Genomic DNA, 26,212 nt, shown 5'->3' on the forward strand with positions numbered 1-26,212 from the left:
GTCTCTTATCGACGTTCGAAATATATTTTGCAGCTTGTGGAGCATATCTTTTTTTTCAGTATAACACAGGAGTAGCTCTTATAAACACACTAATCTGCATTTTAGAAGTATTCAAAATATGATAAGATTTATACATATGATCTTGAACAGACCATTAATCTCCAATCTATCCGCGCATTTGCTACCTATTTCGGATCTGGTTCTCTCCATTCATTATACAGGTCTTTCGAAATCCTCGACTCTTTCTAATAACAGCACTTTACCTGTGTCTGAAGGCTTGCTTTCCGCTGCCGATATCTCTCTGGCGACTAACAGCGCTCCTCTCCTCCTAACGTGACTGGGAATGCAACGCGCAGCCTGCCGTGTCGAGGGAAGGACTAGCCGTCCCTCCAAAAGATTTTCCACTCACTTTCCGCAACAAGGCCACTCGCTATGGCGTCCACTCTCTCTTTTCACCCGTTCATGCAAGCGCAATGTTAATCCCAAACTGCCGGTGATCTTTGTACGAGAATAAAGTGGATCATCAAGATAGCACATCATTCTTATAGAAAAAAAAAAAAAGGGAAAGACTTGGTACCACCATCTCTTACTCTACGTATCAACTTTCCCGCCATATCGTGCTTGGCGAAGAGCCGAACTGTGTCAAGACATCGAATCTATATATGACGTTATTTCTTTCTTTTGTCACATGGATGTAGAGTTCGATTCTGTGTATAGACCGTATGTGTGTCCCTCAGTTTGTAACATACTCCATGAAAGTGGTTCCAGTCCTTTAAAGAGACTTACAGCGTTATAAGACCCGTAAAGAAAAAAAAATACTGATAAAGACAATTCTCAGCGTTTTCAGCAATACTTAGATATTGTTAAAGCAGTGCCTCGTCCCTCCCTAGACTGAAAAAAAGAGGGGAAAAAATAATTGCGCTCCGATTTATTTTCTCTTGTATTTACAAAAGTTCAACAAGTGACTTGTATATGGAGCAGCTTCAGACTTTAAGATTTATAAAAACTGGTAAGCATAAGTAGCACAGGTCACGAGGGGGGAAAAACCACCCCATTATCATCCCAACAAAAAATAAAAAGAGAGAGAATCAAGTATGAAATAAAGGTATAAAAACTAATTCTTTTTTTCCCTCTTCGTCTTGGTATCTTATGTTCTTTCTCCTTCAGTGCCAATGCAGCAGTGGCGTCCTCACGGTACAGACTGGTGTACGGGCACCTGTTCGTGGCGAATCAGTACAGAGAAGCGTGATCACAAACGTGCAGACGACAGACCAACCCCTCTGACGGGTGTTGTCTGCGAACTACTGGAGAAAATAGAAAGCAGAGGACTGTCTGTATGAAGAAGGGAACGACCGACACGAGGGTCAGTATGGATACATATGATTGCAATATATAGATCATATGATGTGGATGGCTTTCTCATACATATGTAAACCCACAGGCAATGCGACATACACGCACACACACATACACAAACACACAAATGTGTAAATATATATATATATATATATATATATATATATATATATATATATATATATATTTTTTTTTTGTCGCTGTCTCCCGCGTTTGCGAGGTAGCGCAAGGAAACAGACGAAAGAAATGGCCCAACCCACCCCCATACACATGTATATACATACGTCCACACACGCAAATATACATACCTACACAGCTTTCCATGGTTTACCCCAGACGCTTCACATGCCCTGATTCAATCCACTGACAGCACGTCAACCCCGGTATACCACATCGCTCCAATTCACTCTATTCCTTGCCCTCCTTTCACCCTCCTGCATGTTCAGGCCCCGATCACACAAAATCTTTTTCACTCCATCTTTCCACCTCCAATTTGGTCTCCCTCTTCTCCTCGTTCCCTCCACCTCCGACACATATATCCTCTTGGTCAACCTTTCCTCACTCATTCTCTCCATGTGCCCAAACCATTTCAAAACACCCTCTTCCGCTCTCTCAACCACGCTCTTTTTATTTCCACACATCTCTCTTACCCTTACCTTACTTACTCGATCAAACCACCTCACACCACACATTGTCCTCAAACATCTCATTTCCAGCACATCCATCCTCCTGCGCACCACTCTATCCATAGCCCAAGCCTCGCAACCATACAACATTGTTGGAACCACTTTTCCTTCAAACATACCCATTTTTGCTTTCCGAGATAATGTTCTCGACTTCCACACATTCTTCAAGGCTCCCAGAATTTTCGCCCCCTCCCCCACCCTATGATCCACTTCCGCTTCCATGGTTCCATCCGCTGCCAGATCCACTCCCAGATATCTAAAACACTTTACTTCCTCCAGTTTTTCTCCATTCAAACTCACCTCCCAATTGACTTGACCCTCAACCCTACTGTACCTAATAACCTTGCTCTTATTCACATTTACTCTTAACTTTCTTCTTCCACACACTTTACTAAACTCAGTCACCAGCTTCTGCAGTTTCTCACATGAATCAGCCACCAGCGCTGTATCATCAGCGAACAACAACTGACTCACTTCCCAAGCTCTCTCATCCCCAACAGACTTCATACTTGCCCCTCTTTCCAAAACTCTTGCATTCACCTCCCTAACAGCCCCATCCATAAACAAATTAAACAACCATGGAGACATCACACACCCCTGCCGCAAACCTACATTCACTGAGAACCAATCACTTTCCTCTCTTCCTACACGTACACATGCCTTACATCCTCGATAAAAACTTTTCACTGCTTCTAACAACTTGCCTCCCACACCATATATTCTTAATACCTTCCACAGAGCATCTCTATCAACTCTATCATATGCCTTCTCCAGATTCATAAATGCTACATACAAATCCATTTGCTTTTCTAAGTATTTCTCACGTACATTCTTCAAAGCAAACACCTGATCCACACATCCTCTACCACTTCTGAAACCACACTGCTCTTCCCCAATCTGATGCTCTGTACATGCCTTCACCCTCTCAATCAATACCCTCCCATATAATTTACCAGGAATACTCAACAAACTTATACCTCTGTAATTTGAGCACTCACTCTTATCCCCTTTGCCTTTGTACAATGGCACTATGCACGCATTCCGCCAATCCTCAGGCACCTCACCATGAGTCATACATACATTTAATAACCTTACCAACCAGTCAACAATACAGTCACCCCCTTTTTTAATAAATTCCACTGCAATACCATCCAAACCTGCTGCCTTGCCGGCTTTCATCTTCCGCAAAGCTTTTACTACCTCTTCTCTGTTTACCAAATCATTTTCCCTAACCCTCTCACTTTGCACACCACCTCGACCAAAACACCCTATATCTGCCACTCTATCATCGAACACATTCAACAAACCTTCAAAATACTCACTCCATCTCCTTCTCACATCACCACTACTTGTTATCACCTCCCCATTTGCGCCCTTCACTGAAGTTCCCATTTGCTCCCTTGTCTTACGCACTTTATTTACCTCCTTCCAGAACATCTTTTTATTCTCCCTAAAATTTAATGATACTCTCTCACCCCAACTCTCATTTGCCCTTTTTTTCATCTCTTGCACCTTTCTCTTGACCTCCTGTCTCTTTCTTTTATACATCTCCCACTCAATTGCATTTTTTCCCTGCAAAAATCGTCCAAATGCCTCTCTCTTCTCTTTCACTAATACTCTTACTTCTTCATCCCACCACTCACTACCCTTTCTAATCAACCCATCTCCCACTCTTCTCATGCCACAAGCATCTTTTGCGCAATCCATCACTGATTCCCTAAATACATCCCATTCCTCCCCCACTCCCCTTACTTCCATTGTTCTCACCTTTTTCCATTCTGTACTCAGTCTCTCCTGGTACTTCCTCACACAAGTCTCCTTCCCAAGCTCACTTACTCTCACCACCATCTTCACCCCAACATTCACTCTTCTTTTCTGAAAACCCATACAAATCTTCACCTTAGCCTCCACAAGATAATGATCAGACATCCCTCCAGTTGCACCTCTCAGCACATTAACATCCAAAAGTCATATATATATATATATATATGAACAAAAAGCTCAAGGTAATTGTATTGAGAAAGCTAGTCTTTTTGATACACCTTTATTAGACTTCACCGTATGCAACTCTCAGACTCCAAAACCTTTGGAGTAGTTTGCCAGAAACTTTCTACAACCGTGTATAGTATATATACATTCGTTTGATTACAATATTCAAATCACATTATACGAATGGCGTTTTGATAAGTATGTAAACCCACAGGCAATGTGGTTTTCATGACTGGACACCTTTCACGAAAGTTTATTGACACACACACACATATATATATATATATATATATATATATATATATATCATACAAACCTCCCATTGCCAGGATCGAAACCGGGATCCCTGTGCAACAGGCGGGATCGCTACCGCTAGGCTATGATCGACCCTTATAGGGAAATGACTATTCGAATACTATGCACTCGAATACCCTTCGTCTCACGTTGGTGAGCAACGGGGTCTACACCGGTCTTTTCCCATAAGGCTCACACAGCCAGCATATAGCATTTCAACGAAGCTAACTGTACAACGCGGAGGTATATGAATACGAACAAAGTGCATATACCTCTGCGTTGTACAGTTAGGTTCGTTAAAATGCTATCTGCTGGCTGTGTGAGCCTGATGGGAAAAGACCGGTGTAGACCCCGTTGCTCACCAACGTGAGACGAAGAGTATCCGAGTACATAGTATTCGAATAGTCATTTCCCTATTAAGGGTGATCATAGCCTAGCGCTAGCGATCCCACCTGTTGCACAGGGGTCCAGGGTTCGATCCTGGCTGTTGGAGGTTTGCATGTTCTATGAAGGTGCGCGTTCATATGCACTTTGTTCGTATATACATACATATATATACATATATATGTATATGCACGCAAATGTTGTCCTCTTCTTTACTTTGATACACAGACTTGGAAGGAGAGACGATGCGTAAGACCTGATTGCAGGCACTTGGAGTGACGCAAGTCCTATGAAGCACAATCGGACACCACGCTCACTACAGTGTTACCAAACCGTCCGCGGTGACATAAGCCGTCGAGGCTGAATATCGCAAATGGCGATGAAGGAAAAGCGCATGAAGACGAGTTCTGCATCAGGCATATCTTGGAGTATAGAACATTCCTTCTGGTCGACGTCGGTTATCGTGCAATGATCGTAGTGTGAATGAGTGGCCCTTACTTCCAGAGTCTTCTGGCGGCCCTAACATCCTCGGATTGAGCCGCAGAGCGTGTTAGAGGCACTGTATTGGTGGTGGGAGTGTGTATCTCTGTAGGGAGAGGACAACCAAAGCCATTAGTATAATGCATGATATGAAAATATAATAGAAACACACACACACACACACACACACACACACACACACACACACTTGAAGTAGCTCGGCAATACCAAGATGCCATTCTCTATTACTTTTTTAGATACTACGACTATGTTTCGTTGACGACAATATTCCATAAAGCTGATTTTCCCCTACAGATGGCGTCACCTCTAAAAGTCCAAATCAATGTGCTAGTCACGAAGGTGAGCTGACTCGATCTGTATTCAAAGTTAGGTACTAGGCATCCAGATGCTGTATGTGTCACTGTGACAAACTGTAAACGTTGCATGAGGTTACCGACCAGGAAATCTCGTTAACGCTGACGGACGAAATTTCCTCCCAGTCTACTAATATCTTGTATGTCTGTATGTACTTATATGTGTATATGTGTACACATATCCATCTATCTATCTGTCATACATATATCTATCGATATGTCATGATGTTACTGGAAAAACCAAATGCTATAGAGTGCAAAAAGCCTGTTTGATTAAAACCTTGTCAGAATGATGATGAAATTTAGTATAGATATGCGTTTCTTGTTCATGATATACAAAAAATTCCTTTGTCTAGGACCATATCTGATGACGATGTGTATGATCGATATCACAGGCTGTATAAACAACGCGTTATACTCTGAAATGCCATTAAATCCACCATGAGCACCCCAACAAACCTGTCATTCATAAAGCCATACATACAATGCATCCTAACCCTATGATATTCACAGTGAATATAATCCCAAAAAGGTATTAGTATATTATATATCATGATCACACAGTACACTCACCTTGGTCACGACTAATTCTGGTTGATAGTAATCATACACGATCACTTTCCCAGCCTTCACATTCTCCATTTCCACCTCTCTCGTCACCCGGAAATCCACACATGTGTCTACATTAGTTAGCTCCTCGATGTAGAAAGAGACTAGACTGCCATCCACCTCATATTTCTTGATGTTAACGTCATCTCTCACAACTTTCAGTAGGTCTTCCTTCATAGGGACGTAGCCAGTGATAAGGTCAACCTCGATGACGGCCATGTTGGATTCGCCATCAGCCAGGCGATAGTTGGTGCAGACTGTGATACGTTTGGTGACGCACCTCTCGTCAGGGACTGTGACGGTGGTGACGCCCAAGTAAAACGCATTACTGACTTCAGGTTCATGAATGTTGTACCGAAGAACAGCCTGGAAAACAAAATTTGTATAAATGAATTCATGGTATGATTACTTCCAAAGTTTATATAGATAATTTCATGATATGATTACTTTCACAGTTTATATAGATAATTTTATGATATGATTACTTCCAAAGTTTATATAGATAAGTTCATGACATGATTACTTTCAAAATCTTTATAGATAATTTCATGATATGATTACTTCCAAAGTTTGTGCGAATAAGTTCATGACATGATCACTTCCAAAGTTTATATAGATACTTTCATGATATTATTTCCAAAGTTTATATAGGTAATTTCATGATATGATTTCTTCCAAAGTTTATATAGATAATTTCATGATGTGACAACTTCCAAAGTTTATATAGATAACTTCATGATATGATTACTTCCAAAGTTTATATAGATAAGTTCATGACATGATTACTTCCAAAGATAATGATGTAGCTGACGATTTCTAATTAGTTACGAAGGAAGAAATCCTTTTAGATTTATGTGCTAATCAGGATTACCATCATATTAAGGAACATGATGTAACGTTTCTTGATAATCATGATGTTACCTGGAGAACAGCACATCCTTGACCTTCCATGTTGAGATAGACGCTGGTGGGGAGTGTAGGGAGTGTTACCAACTGCTGCAGGAGTTTGTTGTCGTCTGTGATGGTGAATGGATGGGTCAGCCCAGTGGCTGTCACTGTTGCCACCACATTCAAAGGGCCCTGGTACAAGTGGGACTCATAGACAGCCATAGCCTGGAGGGCCACCACTGTGTCCTGGAGGTGAGGAGGGAGAAAGTGGGTATTGTCAGTGTCTGATAGAGGGTTGTAGATTCAGATCTAAGGGATCATACTATATCTGTTTCAGGATCTGGTTCACTTAATTGTATCTACGGGAAAAATTATAAAACACTGAATCTGATCAGGAGCTGCAAATTCAACAGAGACTTGCTAATCATCCCAGGCAATCATACCTGTGTAGAGTAGAATCCTCCCTGGCCATTCCTCTGTGTAGTGATCCATTTCACCACCTTCCTTGCCTGATGCTCGAAGCTCTTTGGATCCTGAGTCATCATGGCCAAGATGGCATATCCAGCTGTCTCTATTTCTATGGTTTTGCTCTTGCCTGATGAAGGATGAAAAACAAAACAAAACATATAACTATAGAGAATAAATTCTACGCAATGTGTTCAGGTTTGAAATACAGATTGATTGGGAAAAGATACTCAAGCAGATTAATCTAATATGATCATGTGATTTATCTATTCGGCTCCTTACGAATCATCCCTGTATAGCCAGAGTTCACCATTCGGAAAGATAGACTTATACTGAAGCAGAGACCCAGTCTGGATCGTAACCCTGGAGAAATGGCAGTTTCAGTCGTCCACAACCAGAAGTTTCTAAGCAGTATTTACTCTTTATTATAACAACCAAGATAGTTCTTCAGTATCGTTTTTATCATAGTGGTTCCCTGTTCAACATACCTGGTCCTGAAGGCATTTCCCAGTTCATCGAGTTCCTGGTTATAATGGACTTGTCGAGGAGCTGTTGGATTACTGACTCAGCCTCGGGAAGGCGCGCCAGGGCAAACGCATAAGCCTTTAATGCCAGAGTGTAGGGGTCATCGGAGGTGTCTGCCTTCAGACAATGGGCAGCGTGGCACACAAAACAGCTCGTGGGGTCCTCTCCAGCCTCCAGGAGAGAGATCATCACGTAGGCCGTCAGTGGGATGGACGAATTGCTGCTGGCGATGCCACCCTGCAATAGAAATACCCGTTGAGTTTTCTGTAGTAGTTGGTGAGGGTGGCTGTTTGTATGAAAGTCTCTCTCTCTCTCTCTCTCTCTCTCTCTCTCTCTATATATATATATATATATATATATATATATCACATGCAAACCTCCAACAGCCGGGATCGAACCCGGGACCCCTGTGCAACAGGCGGGAATGCTACCGCTAGGCTATGGGCCTGGCCCATTGCCTAGCGGTAGCATTACCGCCTGTTGCACAGAGGTCCCGGGTTCGATCCTGGCTGTTGGAGATTTGTATGTTCTATGAAGGTGCGCGTTCCTAAGCCAGGTATCCACTCTGTCGAACAACCACCACGGGGTAGATGAATAACTAGATTGACTTTGGACCGACTGCCACAACCAGACTCGAACCTATGCGTTCGACCCTAGGCTGCCCGCGAGTGCGTCACAGTTAGGAATGCTAATTGCTACAACTTGGAAATGTACTATGCTATAATTGTTTGTATTCTTCAGTGCGAGAATTTTACACTCGTGTTGTCCCGTCTGTCTTCTGAACTTAGTATATGTATACCATGTCTTTACCCTAATGTATGTATACATATACAGTTACACCCCCTAGCCTATGTGTGTGTGTGTGTGTGTGCGTGTTAACATTTCGTGTCTTGTAAGGCTGGTGAATCAATAAAAACGTATTAACATCATGATAGCCACAGGACTCCGATGTCTGACCAGATGAATTCTTGCGTTCGACAGCGTGATGCTCAGTACTGTGTAGGGACTTACCTTCAGTCCTTTGTGTAAGACTTTGCCAAGGGAGGTGAAGCAGCCGTCGGGTCTCTGCCGTGCCTTCAGCCAGTCAGATGTTTGAGTCAGTTCCTCCTCGTCAACCTGGAATGTTCAGTTTTACTCGATTCAATCACCTGTATGTTGCTATCATCAATCTGTCATTCCAACTTTAGGAGAACATCCCCCTGATCATAGCAACAGAATCTCCACTCACTGTGATGTACTCTTGCGCTTGGGCGAAGGACTTGAGCACAAAGGCTGTTAACCAGGTGGAGCCGGAGTCATCAGCGTTCCCGAAGGCGCTGTAGGAACCGTTGTCGCGACGGTACAGAAGCTCCCTCTGGTAGCCTGGGTTAAGGAAAGTTGATAGTTTAAGTGATCTCAGTAGTTATCAATATCTCGCCATTCCCTCTTGTGTTAAAGTGAGTATTCATGTCATCCCCTACGTACTTCCACAGAGCCTTTATTGTTTCATATTTCTCACGCAAACGCTTGAACGAATTGCATGTAAATAAAGCCAGAAGTATTCGCTTTATTGGTATAATACAGTTCAAGAACTGACTTCAACAAAATGGTTATAGATCTCTGTACTTTTGGGCTTAATCTAGTTTAGGCCTATCTCTCAAAGCACACATACCAGTGTGGCAAAAGGAAGTGATCACCTTGCAAACACCTCTAATGTGCAATACGAAAAACAGGAATGGATGAAGATTAAAGTATCTTTATTACCTTTATCATTCCTCATGCTCATGTATACCGCAAGGGATTTTTCATACTAAGCGTTTATAGGATGATAGTGGACGTTATATTGTGGGAGCTGATAGTTGATTATCGATCTGTTATATAACCCATGTATTTCAACTCATGTTTTGTCACCCTTTTTTCTGATAGTTCTGTTCATTAGTCATAGATATCCTCGTCCACTGGTGAGCCAGAAAATGGAAAAAAAAAGAAGAAAATAAGCGTAATGTGTCACTCAACAGGAAGATCTTGAACTTTATATCAGAATCTTAAATCCTTCTTACAGATGATCGTTTGTCCTATAACTTATGCTGCTAAAGGCCAACAGTAATGGTTATCAATCGAAAGTAGACATATGTGAGTACTGTGGGGTCTGCCACCACGACATTCTGTTTAGATCGGCACCCACAGCTGTGACATCTAATCGAAGAGATAATCTGTGCTTCTACTGGAGAACCATACCAACATTCACATTACCTGTGTTCATGAAGTTGAGGAGCTTCTTGGTACTCTCTGGGGTGGTCTGGTTGGAGGCTCTCAGGTACTGCATGATGTAGATGTTGGGGGCGAAGTTAACCATGTTCTGCTCTCCACACCCGTACGGCATACGGATCAGGTACCCCAGGTTCTGAGAAGAGTTTGATCTATTGAGATGTACGTAAAGATGACTTTGATTATGTCATGAGAAATATAATGTCCCTTGACCTTCTAATCTTCACTTCTACCTCGATTTGATGTGGATGAGAGATCTCGATTTGATTTTTCTCTTGAACAAAAAATCGAAACTTATAAACTAAGAATCTGACACTGAGTGTTCAGTCAACCTTTCTGAAAAAAAAACCCAAAAAAACCCATCATGAGTATTCTTAGAAACAAGCTGTGAAAAGCATTTAAATACACTGAAAGAGGAATAAGGTTTACCTTATCACACACATACTGAAAAAACGCTGTCAAAGTTCTCATAGAATCTTGACCAAGAACCCGATAACTAAAAGGGGAAAGCCATATCTGTTAATGTCTTTATATTTTCTTTCAGAGGTGCAGTCCTCTGTTATCGACAATCGCCATCCAACGTTTGAATATGATAAGTGATATCTTAACAGGGAGGAATGAATAGTCACCTCGAGTGACAGAGCGAGCAGGTCTCCCACAGCCGTGATCCAGGCACGCTCTGAACCCTCTACCTTGTCTGTGGGCGTCTCCAGCCACCATGACTCCAGACTGTCCTCACCCGTCTGAAAATCTGCATCAGAAAATCATATAAGTTCATTCTGCTAATCAGTACATCATGAAATTTTTCTACCTTAACGTATTTTCTTTTTATTCTTCAGGCTTAGGAAGTACCTATTAACCATTAACGACGCATTAACAAGTCTCACCTTTGGAACAGATGTATTTGGTCCAGGTTTTCTCCCTAAGGAATCCCTCAGCCTCAACCTTGATGGGCTTAATGAGAGCATCACTGGGGAAAGAAAGAAGTCATTAATAAACCAAAGTTACCGACAGGGAGAGATCGAACTCTTTTTATTTCATCCTTTGGGTAGATATGTACTACGTTTGTTTACCTTGAAATTAGTCTAGCTTATGGAGTTATCTTCTCGCATCTAATGTAAAGAAAAAAGTTCTATCACAATAAGTATAACAAAAGAAAAACTATCAAACTCACGCATACATTTTTTTTTATGAAACTTGCTCACATAAGCGATCAAACCTCTATAAAATCTTAGAAACAAAATCATCTATTATCCATTATTCTTAAGTTATGATTGATTTCTAACCTTCTTAACTCTGTCTAGATATTTAGTTTCTTCTGGCTGTATGTTTAGTGATACCTGCGTTCGGAGAAACCCCAGTTTTCTACTTTTTCTACATTGGATTTAAAGGGATGACGGTATAGTATCTGAAGGATATTCTTATCATAGAGAACAGAGCAGTTTGCTGTAGTTCCGATACAGCAACACGGTGACGAAAAAGAGTTAAGAGTCGTTATTTGCCAGACCTTCTCCTGATGGAGGTGTCGCTGGGGCCGCAGTCAAATGGGTACTTGTGGTCCACGAACGCTTTCACTGTGATGTTGACGTATCCAGTCACCTTCGGCTCGATCCTCACCCAAGGCACGACCTTGTTCTGTGCTGGCACGCAGGAGGCACGTAATCCAGGTAAGCCAATCCTGGGAAAGTCGTCCAGAATATTGTACTCACTGCTCTTTTGGAACACTACGGTCACCTGGAAGATTAGAGTAGCCGCGGATAGTCGGTTAGTAGTTTAGACTTTGGTTTATCAACTGCTATAGTCATTTTAAGAGCCGTTCTGTCAAGCTATATTTACAAGCCGAAGAATCTCAGATGCTGAAAATAACTCTAAGACGTCCAAACACTCTGAGCAAGTGGTGTTTGTAGAGACTCTTCATGCCCCAAGAGGCAACTTCCATTACTGAAGAAACTAACACCATAATAATCCATGAACTATGATGGACGTGGCTGACTTCCTCAGCGTTACGTCGAAAGGAAAAGTCACTTAGGGCAAGGATTTATATAGAAAAAAAACTGACGAAGGCCGATAAAGACTCACAGGTAATGGATGATTAAGGTAATTGAAGATGGAGATCTTGACAGGGAGAATCTCGCCCCGCTTGACTGTGGGAGGGAGGGTCAGGTCGACAAAGAAGGGAGTGAAAGTCGTGATGGTCTCCCTGTCGGACAATCCTACACCCTGCCGCGGGTGGACACACACGGCCTTACCCACCCATTGGGTAATAGTGTCCGGCAGGGTCAGGTTATGTTTACTCACACCAGAGGATCTGTTCACAATAGACGCCACCGTTGATATGAGGACATTTTATGACTCGTTTAGATATCAAAACTACAATGACAAATTATACATGTGATATCTTTACAATTCACATTCGACATTGTTAAAGATAAAATCACATGATTTTTTTTTTCTTCAATGGGTCAAACCACTTTTATATGATAAAGCAGTAGTTGAGAGCTTTGATCCAGCAATAGTTGTGTTTTGATGCAACATTGACACTGAGTTTTAGTGTAGAAATGACCCGATGTTTTAATGAAACAATGTCTCAGTGTATTGATACTGTAATGACCCAGTGTTTTAATCCGAAAACAGGATCTTTCTTGCTATTTTGATCATGAACACAAAAAAGGCATAAACAATGAAAAGAATTTACAAAAAAAAACTCATACCATTTTCAGCAGTAGTGATCTGTACATCACTGAATAGGCATAAGCTTCCTAATGTTTTGGTTCATCGATACCACTAGCGAAAATAAGCTAAGAAGTACATCCAAATGACTTGAAGTACTCAAGAAATTTAAAGATATCAAGAGTTCTTGCAACACTGACTTTGTAAGACTTTTTCCTGTTAATGTGATATTGGTGATTTCAACGAGTACAAAGTACCGATCATCTGATTCTTACGGGAGTAAGATGAGATCCCATAACCAGGTCTCTGGGAAGTTAGTTCTTGGTGCATCTAGTGCATCGCTGACGCCCTCCTCGTCGTCCTCGTCGTCCTCGTCCTGCTTATGAATCCCTTCAGCTCCTTCGCTGGCTACACTGGACTGAGGGGGTCTAACTGGTGCAGCAGCGAGGCCATCTATAGAAGTGTTAAGACCGTCTGTATCCATTCCAAAAGGGTAGCCTCCTGGAATGAATCATTGAGTGATGCTTTCCTCACAGATATATAAGGACAATAAAGAATATTGCATTTACAGAAGAATTGGATCATATTCAGTCTGACATACAGAGAAAAAAAAGAAGTTAATGACAAAAATTGAGGAACGTGTCATGTCAAACGGATTGAAACACAATTGCAATGAAATAGTGTGTGTGTGTGTGTGTGGGATGGGGATGGTTTGGTTGGTTGCATACTCACAAACGATTACAGAAACATAAAAAGACATTTCACTAAAGATCGATGAAGAGCAGTGTGGCTTCATAAGTGGTAGAGGATGTGTGGATCAGGTGTTTCCTTTGAAGAATGTATATGAGAAATACTTAGAAAAACAAATGGATTTGTATGTAGCATTTATGGATCTGGAGAATGCATATGATAGAGTGGATAGAGATGCTCTGTGGAAGGTACTTAGAGTATATGGTGTGGGGAGAAAGTTGTTAGTAGCGGTGAAAAGATTTTATCAAGGATGTAAGGCATGTGTACGAGTAGAAAGAGAGGAGAGTGATTGGTTCCCAGTGAATGTCGGTTTGCGGTAGGGGTGCGTGATGTCTCCATGGTTGTTAGATTTGTTTATGGATGGGCTTGTTAAGGAGGTGAATGCAAGAGTTTTGGAGAGAGGGGCAAGTATGCAGTCTGTTTTGGAAGAGAGGGCTTGGGAAGTGAGTCAGTTGTTGTTCGCTGATGATACAGCACTGATTGCTGATTCGGGCGAGAAACTGCAAAAGTTGGTGGCTGAGTTTGGTAAAGTTTGTGAAAGAAGAAAGCTGAGAGTAAATGTGAATAAGAGCAAGGTAATTAGGTTCAGTAGGGTTAAGGGACAAGTAAATTGGGAAGTAAGTTTGAATGGAGAAAAACTGGAGGAAATAAATTGTTTTAGATATCTTGGAGTGGATCTAGCAGGGGATGGAACCATGGAAGCGGAAGTGAGTCACAGGGTGGGGGAAGGGGCGAAGGTTCTGGGAGCGTCGAAGAATGTGTGGAAGGCGAGAACGTTATCTCGGAAAGCAAAAATGGGTATGTTTAAAGGAATAATGGTTCCAACAATGTTATATGGTTGCGAGGCATGGGCTATGAATTGGGTTTTGCGGACGAGGGTGGATGTGTTGGAAATGATATGTTTGAGGACAATATGTGGTGTGAGGTGGTTTGATTGAATAAGTAATAATAGGGTAAGAGAGATATGTGGTAATAAAAAGAGTGTGGTTGAGAGAGCAGGAGAGGGTGTATTGAAATGGTTTGGTCACATAGAGAGAATGAGTGCGGAAAGATTGACAAAGAGGATATATGTGTCAGAGGTGGAGGGAACGAGAAGTGGGCGACCACATTGGAGGTGAAAGGATCGAGTGACAAAGATTTTGAGCGATCGGGGCCTGAACATACAGGAGGGTGAAAGGCGTGCAAGGAACAGAGTGAATTGGAACGATGTTGTATGCCGGGGTCGACGTCAGTTGATTGAAACAGGCCATTTGAAGCGTCTGTGGTAAACCATGGGCCTGGATATGGAAATATATATGCTGCTAACTACGAGGACAATGAAACAGGATAAGTTCCCGAGTTCAATTTCGTTTGACGATCACATCGTCAAGGGAGAAACAAGAATGAAATAGAAGACTTAGAACAGTCAGTTGATATACTCACTGTCTTGAGTCTTCTGTCTCATTCTTGTTTCTCCCTTGACGATGTGATCATCACGAAATTGCACTTGGGAACTTATCCTGTTTCATTGTCCTCTTAGTTATATATATATATATATATATATATATATATATATATATATATATATATATATATATATATATATATATATATATATATATATATGTATCTGAACGTTCAACAAATAACTTGATTTAGATTATGACAAATACCTTGCCTTTCACATGGTCTTGTCTCGACGGTCAAATCTGTAAAGATGTACAATCCCGACTCCTGGAAATTGAAAACAAAAAAGACATGCTGTGGATCATTCACTTGCGAGGACAATGTTAGGTTCTGTACAGAGGAACGAAAGTTCAGTGAAGAAGGAAGTGCGCATGACATTTATGAAATATAAATATAAACGTAACCCTTCTCAACTTTGATTAGACTGAAGTGGTCTTTGGTCGCCTACTCTTACTCAAAACGTGTCGTTAAATTAGGGAGTGAAAAAGCCAAATATTCATTTGATTTTTTTCTACTTTGCTTATCTACAATCATTCTTTGCATGAAGTTTAAGAGATACGAATAAAGGGACTGAATAAAGTAGTGAAGAATTTTGTATATTGGGCAAAATAGTCCCTCAGTCTCATCCTGCTAAGTGGGATGTGAAGATATCAAAATGCTCTGAACTGCAAAATCCATAGAGATATGAACTGAAGGACTGGATTGAATCATGAGAGCTCCTTAATATAAAGATGAATGTATATGAAGGAGCCTTATAATAGTAACTTATTTATGGTAATAGGTATGATTTATCTAAAGCGACTCCCAGCTAAGAGAGCCGTCACACAATCATGATAAAGCAGAGGGAGAAGCATAGTGTGAATTACATAGATGATAACAGACCTCGTAGATCATGTAGATATCAATATTCTCAATTCACTTAAGTCCACTTGATTTTACTATCCCTCCTTATCCTATAACTTACATCAGAAAGAAATGAGCATATGTGAAGAAAGATATTCTAAAGCAAACTTACATCAAACATCTTTAGGGCATCCACAAAAGCGCTGTCGTAGTAGTAATAGGGTGGAGGTTGTGGAGGCCAAATAACTGTAAAAGAGTAATCAAAATTAATTGGCATGTACCTTTACAGATATGAAAAATGATCTCTGCATTTGAATCGTATTGCGTCCGCATTCTCTACAGTTCTATGAGAACAGGTTGATATAGTGGCTCTTCGTCACAGATAGATTTTGGGGATAACTCTGTGTGTGTCAGGTCACAGATTCTTTCTTTGTCTCTCTAGAACAGGTTCATCTCACTAAAGGAAGTCATATGTTTGGATAACCTCTGAATATTCAACACGGCCCATGTAAGAGAGTGGAGGATGCTGCAGGATCACTCAGAATGACTTCAATATACATAATAGTGAACTCAATACTCAAGAAAACTGTAGTACATTAGATGATATACCCCAGTTCTTCCAATAATGCTAAGTACGTTCTCATTCCTATATTTCTCATTCAATCACAGCTGTATTATCTAATGCTAACCAAAATCTCTAGTGAGGCCAGATACTTCAGCTTTGCTACAATACACAGGTTCGACTAAGAATGTTTTCTTTTGGTCTTTTGAACTTAAAAGCGTAAAGAGAGACCACTTGAGCTAATAAGGTTAAAATATAAATAAAAATTCCAGCTTCGCTGTACATACATTTCGTTTTTTTGCATAAAATCAATTTGCAGCACTTCACCATAATTAGAGGCATTAGGGAACTGGTAGAAGATTCTTAGTCACTTGTTTGAATCCCGCTACTGCCACTGTTTCATGCGCGTTTTGTTGAGAGAGGTGAAGCAAAAAATGTCAGTGATGGAAATGTATGAGGATTTATTCACACAGCCTCGTTATGAGGGATGGCGGTGTATGGAAGGCTGGAGTATTGGGATGAGGGCTGGTATACGACTAAGATATATGAGTTGGTCTTTCCTTTACATTGCTCCTTCATCTCATAGCTAGAATAGCACATCAGAGATCATAGGTTTGTTGGTGAATGGTCTCTGTTAGCTGACTGATGATATGAATAAGCATCATTGATCTATTTTACGCGGGTGATTACCATACGAAACATGGCACCTACGACGATCCATTTACCATTATGAAAAGCTTAACTTACCTGAATCTAGGGCGACTTGGCCTGCCACCTTCATATCCTCTTTGAGCTTCTTTTCCTGACAATAATTGTTCGTGTCGTACTGGGTGTTGTGCCATGGGTATAGTCTGAAGTCATCCAGAAAGTGGAACACCTTCTTCAATGTTATGGGATCCGGGTCTCTAGATAGCAGTTCGGAACTCCTGTCCACGACACCTGTGTATATGATTTTAAGAGAGAGAGAGAGAAGGAGAGGTGTAGCTGATGCAGAAACAGGCGTTGCTGTAATTCATTTATTATCTGAACCCTTTTCAAAGGCACCGGATTATAATTCTTGTGAAATTATATGTGTTAAAAAAAAGCTGTAATAACAATCGCGGAGAAGCAGTTATATCTTAAGCCAGCCTACGATTTCACCAAAATGTTATAAGTGGGTTGTAGATTCTATGGACTTAACTTGCTAGTATCAGAGTACGATTCTCTTTGTCTCTTTCGATTCTTGAAGGCTTTACGGATCGACCTTACTTACCTAGACTGCATACGGAATTAGGCTCTGAGTAGATGAACAGCGAGGCCTGTGCCCCTGGCTGAGCCTGAGCCACCGACCAGCTGAGGCTGACGTCGTTATTGAGACACTTCTCCACCTCCAGCTCTCGTATGTCTGACACCACCTCCCCGTCTTCACGGGTGTACCACACCAGCACCTGCAACCCATGACAAAGCCATAATACACCTGCGCCCGCAACAAATGGGACAGACTCACTACTCCCACACCTCATAACCGAACCACACTACAACACACGCAAACATATAACAAAGATTCACTACACCTACGATACAAGGAGAAAAGAAAAATGAAATCTGAAGATCACTAACTTTGACGTCGGGAGATGCTGTCGAGGGAAGGACCATGCTAACATGGACCACTCCCCTAATGGTGTTCTTGGGAAGAGGAGCCAAGGGCTCTAACAAATGCTCCTTGCTGATAGGGAGCGGACCCTCGATTAGCTGATGCTCCTCAGTCTTACAGTACTGGATCTTTCCGCGTGAAATAACCTGAGGAGAAAACAAGAAGAAGCAAAAAGGTGACGTTATTTCAATATCCTGCTGTTACTACGGACCCTGATAGGGCCTTCAGTGAGGTGAGACGAGGGTCATATCATGACTTTAGGAGGATACTTCAAAGAATCGTTTTCCGCATCTTCACCAAATCTTAAGTCCCCCTACCTCCTCCTCCTCCATCATCCCCGCTCCTCACGTTTCCTCTCGCTCCCAGTGGCCGATCAGTGACGCTCATCCAAGTCCTGCAGTCAAAGCTTTTATTGTCCTTGCCTTCTGCTAGTGGATAGTTCCCAAAAATCTAACCTTATAGGCAACATCATGTGGGTAAAGGACTATGCCTTCCATCATTGTATCTCTTAACTTGTACTATATCAACCCCTGTGGTTCTACATTTAAAGGACTAAGTTCTCTTAATATGAAAAGTAGAATACAGATTGTACCATATGGTGTAGATTATGTGGAATTATCTCTTGCTTTCTGTTCACTACTTTGGCCTCTGTCATCAGCATTTTTTAACGTGATATAATCCGGTCATTCTCTGAAAAGCTAAGAATTATAATGCTGACGAAATCAATTACGAAATTCCTTCTTCGGTATACTTACCACAAGCGCGCACTGTGAAGGATTACACTACTGAGATAGACGTTCATGTTGGTAATCACAGAGAACTCACTCGGATCTCAAGAACATAGATGTAATAGATGTGGTCGTAAAGACCTTAAGATGGGGGTTGAAGAAAAAAAAGAACTTGGTTACAAGAGAGAGAGAGAGAGAGAGAGAGAGAGAGAGAGAGAGAGAGAGAGAGAGAGAGAGAGAGAGAGAGAGATAGATAGAGAGAGAGAGAGAGAGAGAGAGAGAGAGAGAGAGAGAGAGAGAGAGAGAGAGAGAGAGAGAGAGAGAGAGAGAGAGAGAGAGAGAGAGAGGAATTACCTGGACGGTGATGTGAGCTGAGCTCTGGTTGGTGGCAGAGAAGAACACAGGTAGGATGCGCTCCTGGTGTATGCCCGGCACACACTTGAGCTTTCCCTCAGGGGCGTGGATCAGCAGGGAGGAGTTGGAGGGAGAGTAGTAGTGCTCCGGAAAGGTAGTGAACTCTGACTCGTACATGTTAGCCCGACAGTTGAGTGATTTCACCTGTGGTGATAGGAAAAGCAAGAGCTTATCTATCTATCTATCTATCTGTCTATATATATATATATATATATATATATATATATATATATATATATATATATATATATATATATATATATATATATTTATTTATTCATCTATGAAGAGGTTTACGTGAAAAAATCATTTAGAGCTTTTGCAAATGTAAGTCTAAGGGTGTGCATTTAATATATGAATTGAGGATCAGCTTTGATTCGGATAACATGGAACTATCTTCATGTAAATCGGGATACATGTGGCATAATGTACGGTACAGAGCTTGACGATACATTTACGAGGCATGCATGATACGATATTGATTATATAACGTACAAGCTATGTGTTATGCTCGTAAGACTGGAATAGTTACCACGAAGAGGAAAACCTTGAGTCGTTGCTTACGTAAATCCTGTTGGTGTCATAAGGTGGAAGGATTATTGTAAAGATTCCATCTTGGGCTGAGGTTTTGTTGGTGCATCGACCAGCTGCACACACCTCTATGGGCACACCAGCGGCTGGAGAATGATCCGGCAGCACGGCTCTCAGCTGGAGAAAGAGCTTGACATGGATGATACACTCTAAACAACCACCTGGGTTTTTTCTTCCGCAGAAAGCGGGATGCATTTGACACACACGACAAGAGCATCTAACCCCCTCACGTCTTAGTTAAAAGGTCAGAATTAATAGAACCTTATGGTAAGTGTTGATATACTGTCCCCACCATGATTTGCGTGGTCAGATCTTCCCTTGTGTGCTGTACACCATTCGATACGCACAGGTAGCATTCTCGTTGCATTCAGCACAGGATGGACCGTGTATCCACGATTCTCGTTGCTAATATTAAGCACAGGATGGACCACGATTCTCAAGAGTGTTCTTACATAAACTATTATCTATTAGACTTTTCTACCCATCATAAATGTTCTGTGTTTTCCTAGGTTTATCTCGGTTTTTCTTTTTTCTCTTACAACGTATCATTTACAGAATTTACTTAATATACAGGTTTCCTCAAGCACAACTAACCTTAAGAGTAAATGGGAGGTTTGGCTTCACATAGCTGTCCGTGTAGAGTGTCTTGAAAGCGACGGCCGATCGGGTGATGGTGATTCTGCTGTAGGTTCTCATTTGGACGCCTGTGCCTTCCTCCGTCACGATGGCATTGGCCGCAATCTGATACACGTCGCAGTCAATGATTTTCATCTCCGCTGACGTCAACTCCATATCTCTGCACCCAGAAATCTGCAGCAAAAGACAAGTGGAAGACAAATACATCTGACTCGACAGATGACAGGAAGAGAATTGCAAAGGAGATGCGACAACTCCACTTCTTCAGGATGATCTGCGTACATGTGGCTACAGATCTACAGGGAGATACGATCTTCATTTCCTTTGGCCCAGGACTTTTTATAGTCTGGTACCACCAGGAAGAGTCAAGATGATCAAAACACTGTTGTTTCCTGAGCGTCTTTATAACCACAGATATACAAGGAAGAATCACAGAAGAAAATACAAGCCAAAGAGAAACAGAATGTTTATATTAGTTTATATACGGAGGTCCGTATACATTTTATATCATTCACCATCAGTGATATTACATAAAGTCCTAACGCATACATATGATGATACAAGGGGGCTAGATGGACATTTTTGCGTAAGTCAGGAGTGAAATATCAATGCAGTATGATGGATCACAGCAACCGAGAACGTAGGAAGGTCATTGGTAGTTAGTATGGTGGAGGATTGGCCTGGTGTGTGTGACAGATTAACTAGTATGCTGGTTAGCAGTAACAGATGGGGTTTGTTGGTGGTTTTTGGTGGTTGGTTTAGTGTCTTGGGTTCGTAGTACTCACAGTAACGTTTCTGACGACCTCCGCTCTGCATCTTATGTTCTGGATGTTGTCCGCTATGAATGACAAGTTGCCCTTCACTGGCTGGCCGAATGTGTAGCTGTAAAGAGAGGTCATTGTTCTATTAGAACAAGTTTCTGTGCATCTGCACGCCCGCCAGTGCTCAAGCAAGCATACAGAAGACACACACACACACACACACACACACACACACACACACACACATACACACGTGCAAACAGACACAAATAGAACTAAGAATCTGTAGGAAAGCTGTTGTATGTTAATTTCTGAGGACCTGAACAATGACAAATAGATTATGGTCTGCTTACTTGGCACACACAGTGAAGGTGAACTTCTTATCAGTGGCCAGGACGTAGCTGGGAGGTTTGATCTTCACCTCGAAGCGCGGGAGGACGAAGTCTTCCACCTTAAAGTTTTTGATTTTAGTCGTGCCCTCTGAAGTCTTCACGTGTATTCGGTATATTCCCTGAATAGGGAAAAGGATAATGAGTTACTTGGGGTTAGTAAAAACATTGCCACTGTGTTCTCCTGAAAGGAGAGGGGGGGGGGGGACCTTTGAGTAATAAGATTTACACAGGAATTTCCTCTTTCATTATCATAGATTTTAACGGAATCTAAGCCTTGTTTAAATCACGCATCTACGCCTAGCGGGAGCAAGTAGTTGTTGATTTACCCAAGCAAATGCAAACGCCTCGAAAGGCACATGATCTGGTGCTATGACCATTAGAAGTGATATGCCAGTAGGATAATTTGCGCTCTTATAACCCATTCTTTGAGGAATTCTGAAGTACGTTGATGGAAACACAAAGCTTGCTGGGGTCTGGCATTGTATATCTACTACTGTGGCGATGAAAAAAAATGAAAATACCGAGGAGAATATATCTATAGAAGCCCCTTTATGTCTGTTGGAATGCTGAAGGAACTTGTATAAAGGTATCACATATAGTCGGTCACAGTAACAATAGCAGTGATTGGGTTCTGTCGATGTAGCATAACGGATCTAACACTTAGTGGCGTGAAGGCTTAGTATTTTGCTATAAGTAAAGGAACCTATAGATAATATCTCAAGTATTCATCTTATTGGTTAAGGTTTATCCTAAAATTAACCTTTGCCAGAAAAGTAAAGAGAGTCATGAGAATAACACATCGTCTGTAGTATACGAAAAACTGCAGACCTATCGGTTGTAGGGTCGGGTTTCTTTTCATATTTTGTCCCCTTCTTACTCACCTTTTCGGGTTCGTTAGCGAGGTTAAAGTCCAGGTGGACCAGACCGGCGGAGTTGTCCACGTTCTTCCACTGGGCAATACGTGTGCGGGAGGGCGTCGTCACCCACACCTCCGGGTACTGTCAGCAGAACCACAAACTTAATACAAGAGATTTAATGTCCTAACATGTATTCGTATACACAAGCTGAAACTGTACCCAAGGGTTTAGGGTATATGCCTAGAAGATTCATGATGTCAGATTCAGTGGTATCACCTTTCAGAAGTAGTTTCGATTTGAAGATGGGCAAAGTGGTGCGAGGAACTGAGATTGACATCAGTGATTCGTTAAATTCATGCGGGTAACCTCAAAGCTACACAAAGAGCCTGAAGAATGTGCTATGCTTAATTTGCATGTGAGGAGATATTCATCAAGACGGCTGCAGCCACTCCAACACTCTAGTTCTGAACTTCAAACATAAACATTCTCACACACATCATATGAATTCAGGTCACTGAAGAATGATATGAATTTGGTAGACAATGTGCTGAAAAATTGCAAGTAATACTAGAGTCTTAGGTATACGGTTCAGGAATGATGTAAATGAAGTTCATGCAGTCACACAGAGCATTGATAGATTAGTTTGCTAAGGATTTAATTATTAACTAGACTGATTAGATAAAGGTATCATCCACAATAAATTTGACGTTGTTTAAAACAAAAAGTCGATTATTTTATGCTGTTTTTCAGTAGCTATTAGATGGTAAGCCGAAATGGGGCAGGACTGATATATAAGTGGCTTCTAGCACATCAAGGTTAAACTTGTATCAGCTCAACTCGTGCATTAACCAAATGAGAGATGAATCATTAGAAATGTTACCGCTGATCTACTGTTCACCATCTTCAACCACAATTAGTTAATCTATTTACATAAATAACCCGTCATCTCATTTCAAACAAGCACCCCTCCTTAATAATTCAATACTTCTCTTTTAAGTAAGACAAGTTTTTGCCAATTTAGTTGGAAGTACCAAATGATTTCTTAATGTACGTCTTGGTGTGAGATACGCATTAATTTGCATTTTTATGCCTCTATAATCCAAACATCTCTGCAAAACTATTGTATTATCTTCTCCGATGTTTCCTCGTCTATTCATTTCACCAAATATCTTCTGAGGATTTGGTAAGTCGAACTAACTAGTTTCAAAAAGCTTCCCTTAAATCAAGGTACATCATGTTACATAAAGTGTTATCATCTGCTCCCAAGACTCACCCCTTTGGTGGAGACCCGCGCATCGTACCCGGCCAGAGTGAGGATCCTGAACTTCACATTCTGGCCAGGCTGGTACAGGTACTTGTCTGTCTGGAGGAAGGTGGTCTTGGTGTATACCTTCATGCTGAGTGACTCGATACGGTCAATTCGGGTACGATCCACGGTGCCGAACACGTGCAGCCGGCAAAAGCGATATGTCGTGTTGGGTACTGATACTTGAAAGCAAAACTGGAACTTTCCTGCGAGTTGAAGAAAGAAACAAAAAAATCAGCCAGCATCGCAAGATCATATGTATATATATATATATATATATATACATATATCAGACAAACCTCCAACGACCAGGATCGAACCCGGGCCCCCTGTACAACAGGCGGGAGCGCTACATGTAGGCTATGATCGCCCCCGAATAGGGAAATGACTATTCGAATACTATGTATTTCGAGAGCGACGTTGGAATTGAAGCTGAGTTCATGGGAAGAAAAAGGGTGATGATAATGATAATGAATGAAGTGAAACAAAAAAAAAAAAAATAGAGACAAAGTGGTTGTAACTCAATGAAAAGAATGAAGAAGGGGAGAATCAGAGCAAGTATAAGAATAAGTGAAGGAAACTTAGAATATGAGAGAAAGAAGAAGAAGAGTTGATGGTACTGGTCGACGACGAGTCGAGCCTTAGACTTACCGCTCCCTAAGGTTCTCGAGACCTGACCTTATGACTACCTCGCAACCCAACATGTCCGTAGGCTACCACGAGGGCTGCTGCAACCCGGGCATTATGCCAGCTACGTATAGGTGCACTACGAAACACCCCATGTTGTGCGCTTCAAAATGACCGGGTGGAATGTTGATGGTGAAATTAGATGATTTCGAAACGGTTCTCCGAATCTCTAGAGTTGTCGGAGTCTGGAATGAAAATCAATTGGCTTCTATTCTCTTTTTTTTTTTTTTTTTTTGAAGCCGTTGATAGTGGAGTGTGGAACGTACCTGCTGAGTTTACTGACCTGGTGGGATCTTCATGGTGGTGCTAGGGACAATGGTCACATTTTTCGCCTCATCGCCCTGCCTGTCCGTGGAGATCACAGACACTGTCAGGTAACCCCTCGGGGATTCCGGATTGGTCACGAAGACGCACACCTGGGCTGGTGAGTCTGCTATCCACCGCCTCGGAGTCGTGATCACGTAGCCGCTGGAAGAGTGGTAATAAGGCAATTTATCCTGGGTGTTACCCTCTGCATGGCTCAGGTGGCAATCCCACTGTAAGAGGAAGCGATGTATATACATACCATAGAGAAACACTCGTTGGGTAAAATTCAGTGAAACTTTGTATACTACAGACGAATGAGGTTCTATAACCTCATACATGGCATTAAATAAAGTACGAATCCTGTGGTTGCAAACCTTAAACATAACGTAGTACCATAACTTGGATGCTTTGCTTGTTCACGATAACAGGCATAATTGGTTGGTTATTTGGGTTTTAGGCTCTCTCAGTTGCTAAGAGCTCATTACGGCCATCAGACTCAGTTACAACCAATCACTCGAGAAATCTTTCACAAATGTTTCAGGTATTTTATGACTACGTACCGCTATGTATATGGTCTATGAGAAAGTCGTCCTTGATTCTTTGATAATAGATTATACTTCAACTCTTTGTCATATATCCCTGAGTCTGTTACTATTGAAGGATCAGGGAGGCCTTCATGAACCAGATTAATGTGAGTAAAGTGATGACAATCTACTGCTGATAGGGAATACAAACAGCGCATACAATGGAATGCAGGTAGCAACAACAGATTGCTAGATTCCTTCGAAGCTGTTTGTAATAATGCCCAACCCAAGTCAGAAGACTTAATTCTGAAGCCGGATTAATTGAGATTGCTTTTAGGCAATGACAATCGCTGTGTAATTTATAAGCCCGTGCTGTATGACAAGCAAATATACTAGACCTCAAGATAGCAACCTGTTCCTCTACCAACTCCCTCCCTCCCTCCCCCTCCATCAATCTCGTTTGGGGACATAAAATTTTATACACACTGCACCTGCTTTGCCAACAGTCCTCCCGCCTGGGAGTATACGCCCACAGATGAGACCCCTGACTGTGAGAATTCAGCCAATAAGGTGCCAAGCCCATGCTTGAGGTAGGGTGAAGGATCTCCCCATCAAGACTGCCCACACAGCGAACAAGCACTCCTACTTCTCTCCCTCCGCACTATCGCCCATTGGCATGTCCACTTGGTGGGAGACATGATCCAAACGCAGTCACACTCCACCCACGATAAACAATTGGATTTACACTCGAGAAACTCGCCGATATTTCACCTCAGACAAAAGTATTATCACTTCTTCCTCCTCGTCGA

The 26,212-nt window shown here is 41.7% G+C and overlaps 1 protein-coding gene across 2 annotated transcripts in view; it reads right to left on the bottom strand.

Moving 5' to 3' along the window:
- Positions 1 to 4,070: 4,070 nt before the first annotated feature.
- The window catches only part of LOC139752086 (murinoglobulin-2-like), a 32,103-nt gene continuing 9,961 nt past the window's right edge, over positions 4,071 to 26,212 (bottom strand). The window contains exons 2-27 of one of the 2 annotated variants that reach the window (XM_071667947.1): positions 24,857 to 25,041; positions 23,854 to 24,092; positions 22,605 to 22,721; positions 21,685 to 21,842; positions 21,356 to 21,452; positions 20,529 to 20,744; positions 19,908 to 20,051; positions 19,284 to 19,487; positions 18,168 to 18,347; positions 17,821 to 17,995; positions 17,316 to 17,507; positions 16,179 to 16,252; positions 15,370 to 15,430; positions 13,243 to 13,420; positions 12,377 to 12,605; positions 11,805 to 12,031; positions 11,185 to 11,267; positions 10,927 to 11,048; positions 10,283 to 10,433; positions 9,279 to 9,412; positions 9,062 to 9,166; positions 8,014 to 8,287; positions 7,504 to 7,655; positions 7,094 to 7,306; positions 6,137 to 6,538; positions 4,071 to 5,295 (exon numbers count right to left, since the gene is read on the bottom strand). In XM_071667947.1, coding sequence (XP_071524048.1) covers positions 5,260 to 5,295; positions 6,137 to 6,538; positions 7,094 to 7,306; positions 7,504 to 7,655; positions 8,014 to 8,287; positions 9,062 to 9,166; positions 9,279 to 9,412; positions 10,283 to 10,433; positions 10,927 to 11,048; positions 11,185 to 11,267; positions 11,805 to 12,031; positions 12,377 to 12,605; positions 13,243 to 13,420; positions 15,370 to 15,430; positions 16,179 to 16,252; positions 17,316 to 17,507; positions 17,821 to 17,995; positions 18,168 to 18,347; positions 19,284 to 19,487; positions 19,908 to 20,051; positions 20,529 to 20,744; positions 21,356 to 21,452; positions 21,685 to 21,842; positions 22,605 to 22,721; positions 23,854 to 24,092; positions 24,857 to 25,041 — 4,348 coding nt within the window. In that variant the 3' untranslated portion in view covers positions 4,071 to 5,259. Of the gene's footprint in view, positions 5,296 to 6,136; positions 6,539 to 7,093; positions 7,307 to 7,503; positions 7,656 to 8,013; positions 8,288 to 9,061; positions 9,167 to 9,278; positions 9,413 to 10,282; positions 10,434 to 10,926; positions 11,049 to 11,184; positions 11,268 to 11,804; positions 12,032 to 12,376; positions 12,606 to 13,242; positions 13,469 to 15,369; positions 15,431 to 16,178; positions 16,253 to 17,315; positions 17,508 to 17,820; positions 17,996 to 18,167; positions 18,348 to 19,283; positions 19,488 to 19,907; positions 20,052 to 20,528; positions 20,745 to 21,355; positions 21,453 to 21,684; positions 21,843 to 22,604; positions 22,722 to 23,853; positions 24,093 to 24,856; positions 25,042 to 26,212 lie in introns of both variants that reach the window. The other variant, XM_071667946.1, reaches the window with a different exon arrangement.

The sequence above is a fragment of the Panulirus ornatus genome, chromosome 12 (genome assembly GCF_036320965.1).
Source record: "Panulirus ornatus isolate Po-2019 chromosome 12, ASM3632096v1, whole genome shotgun sequence".
NCBI lineage: Eukaryota > Metazoa > Arthropoda > Malacostraca > Decapoda > Palinuridae > Panulirus > Panulirus ornatus.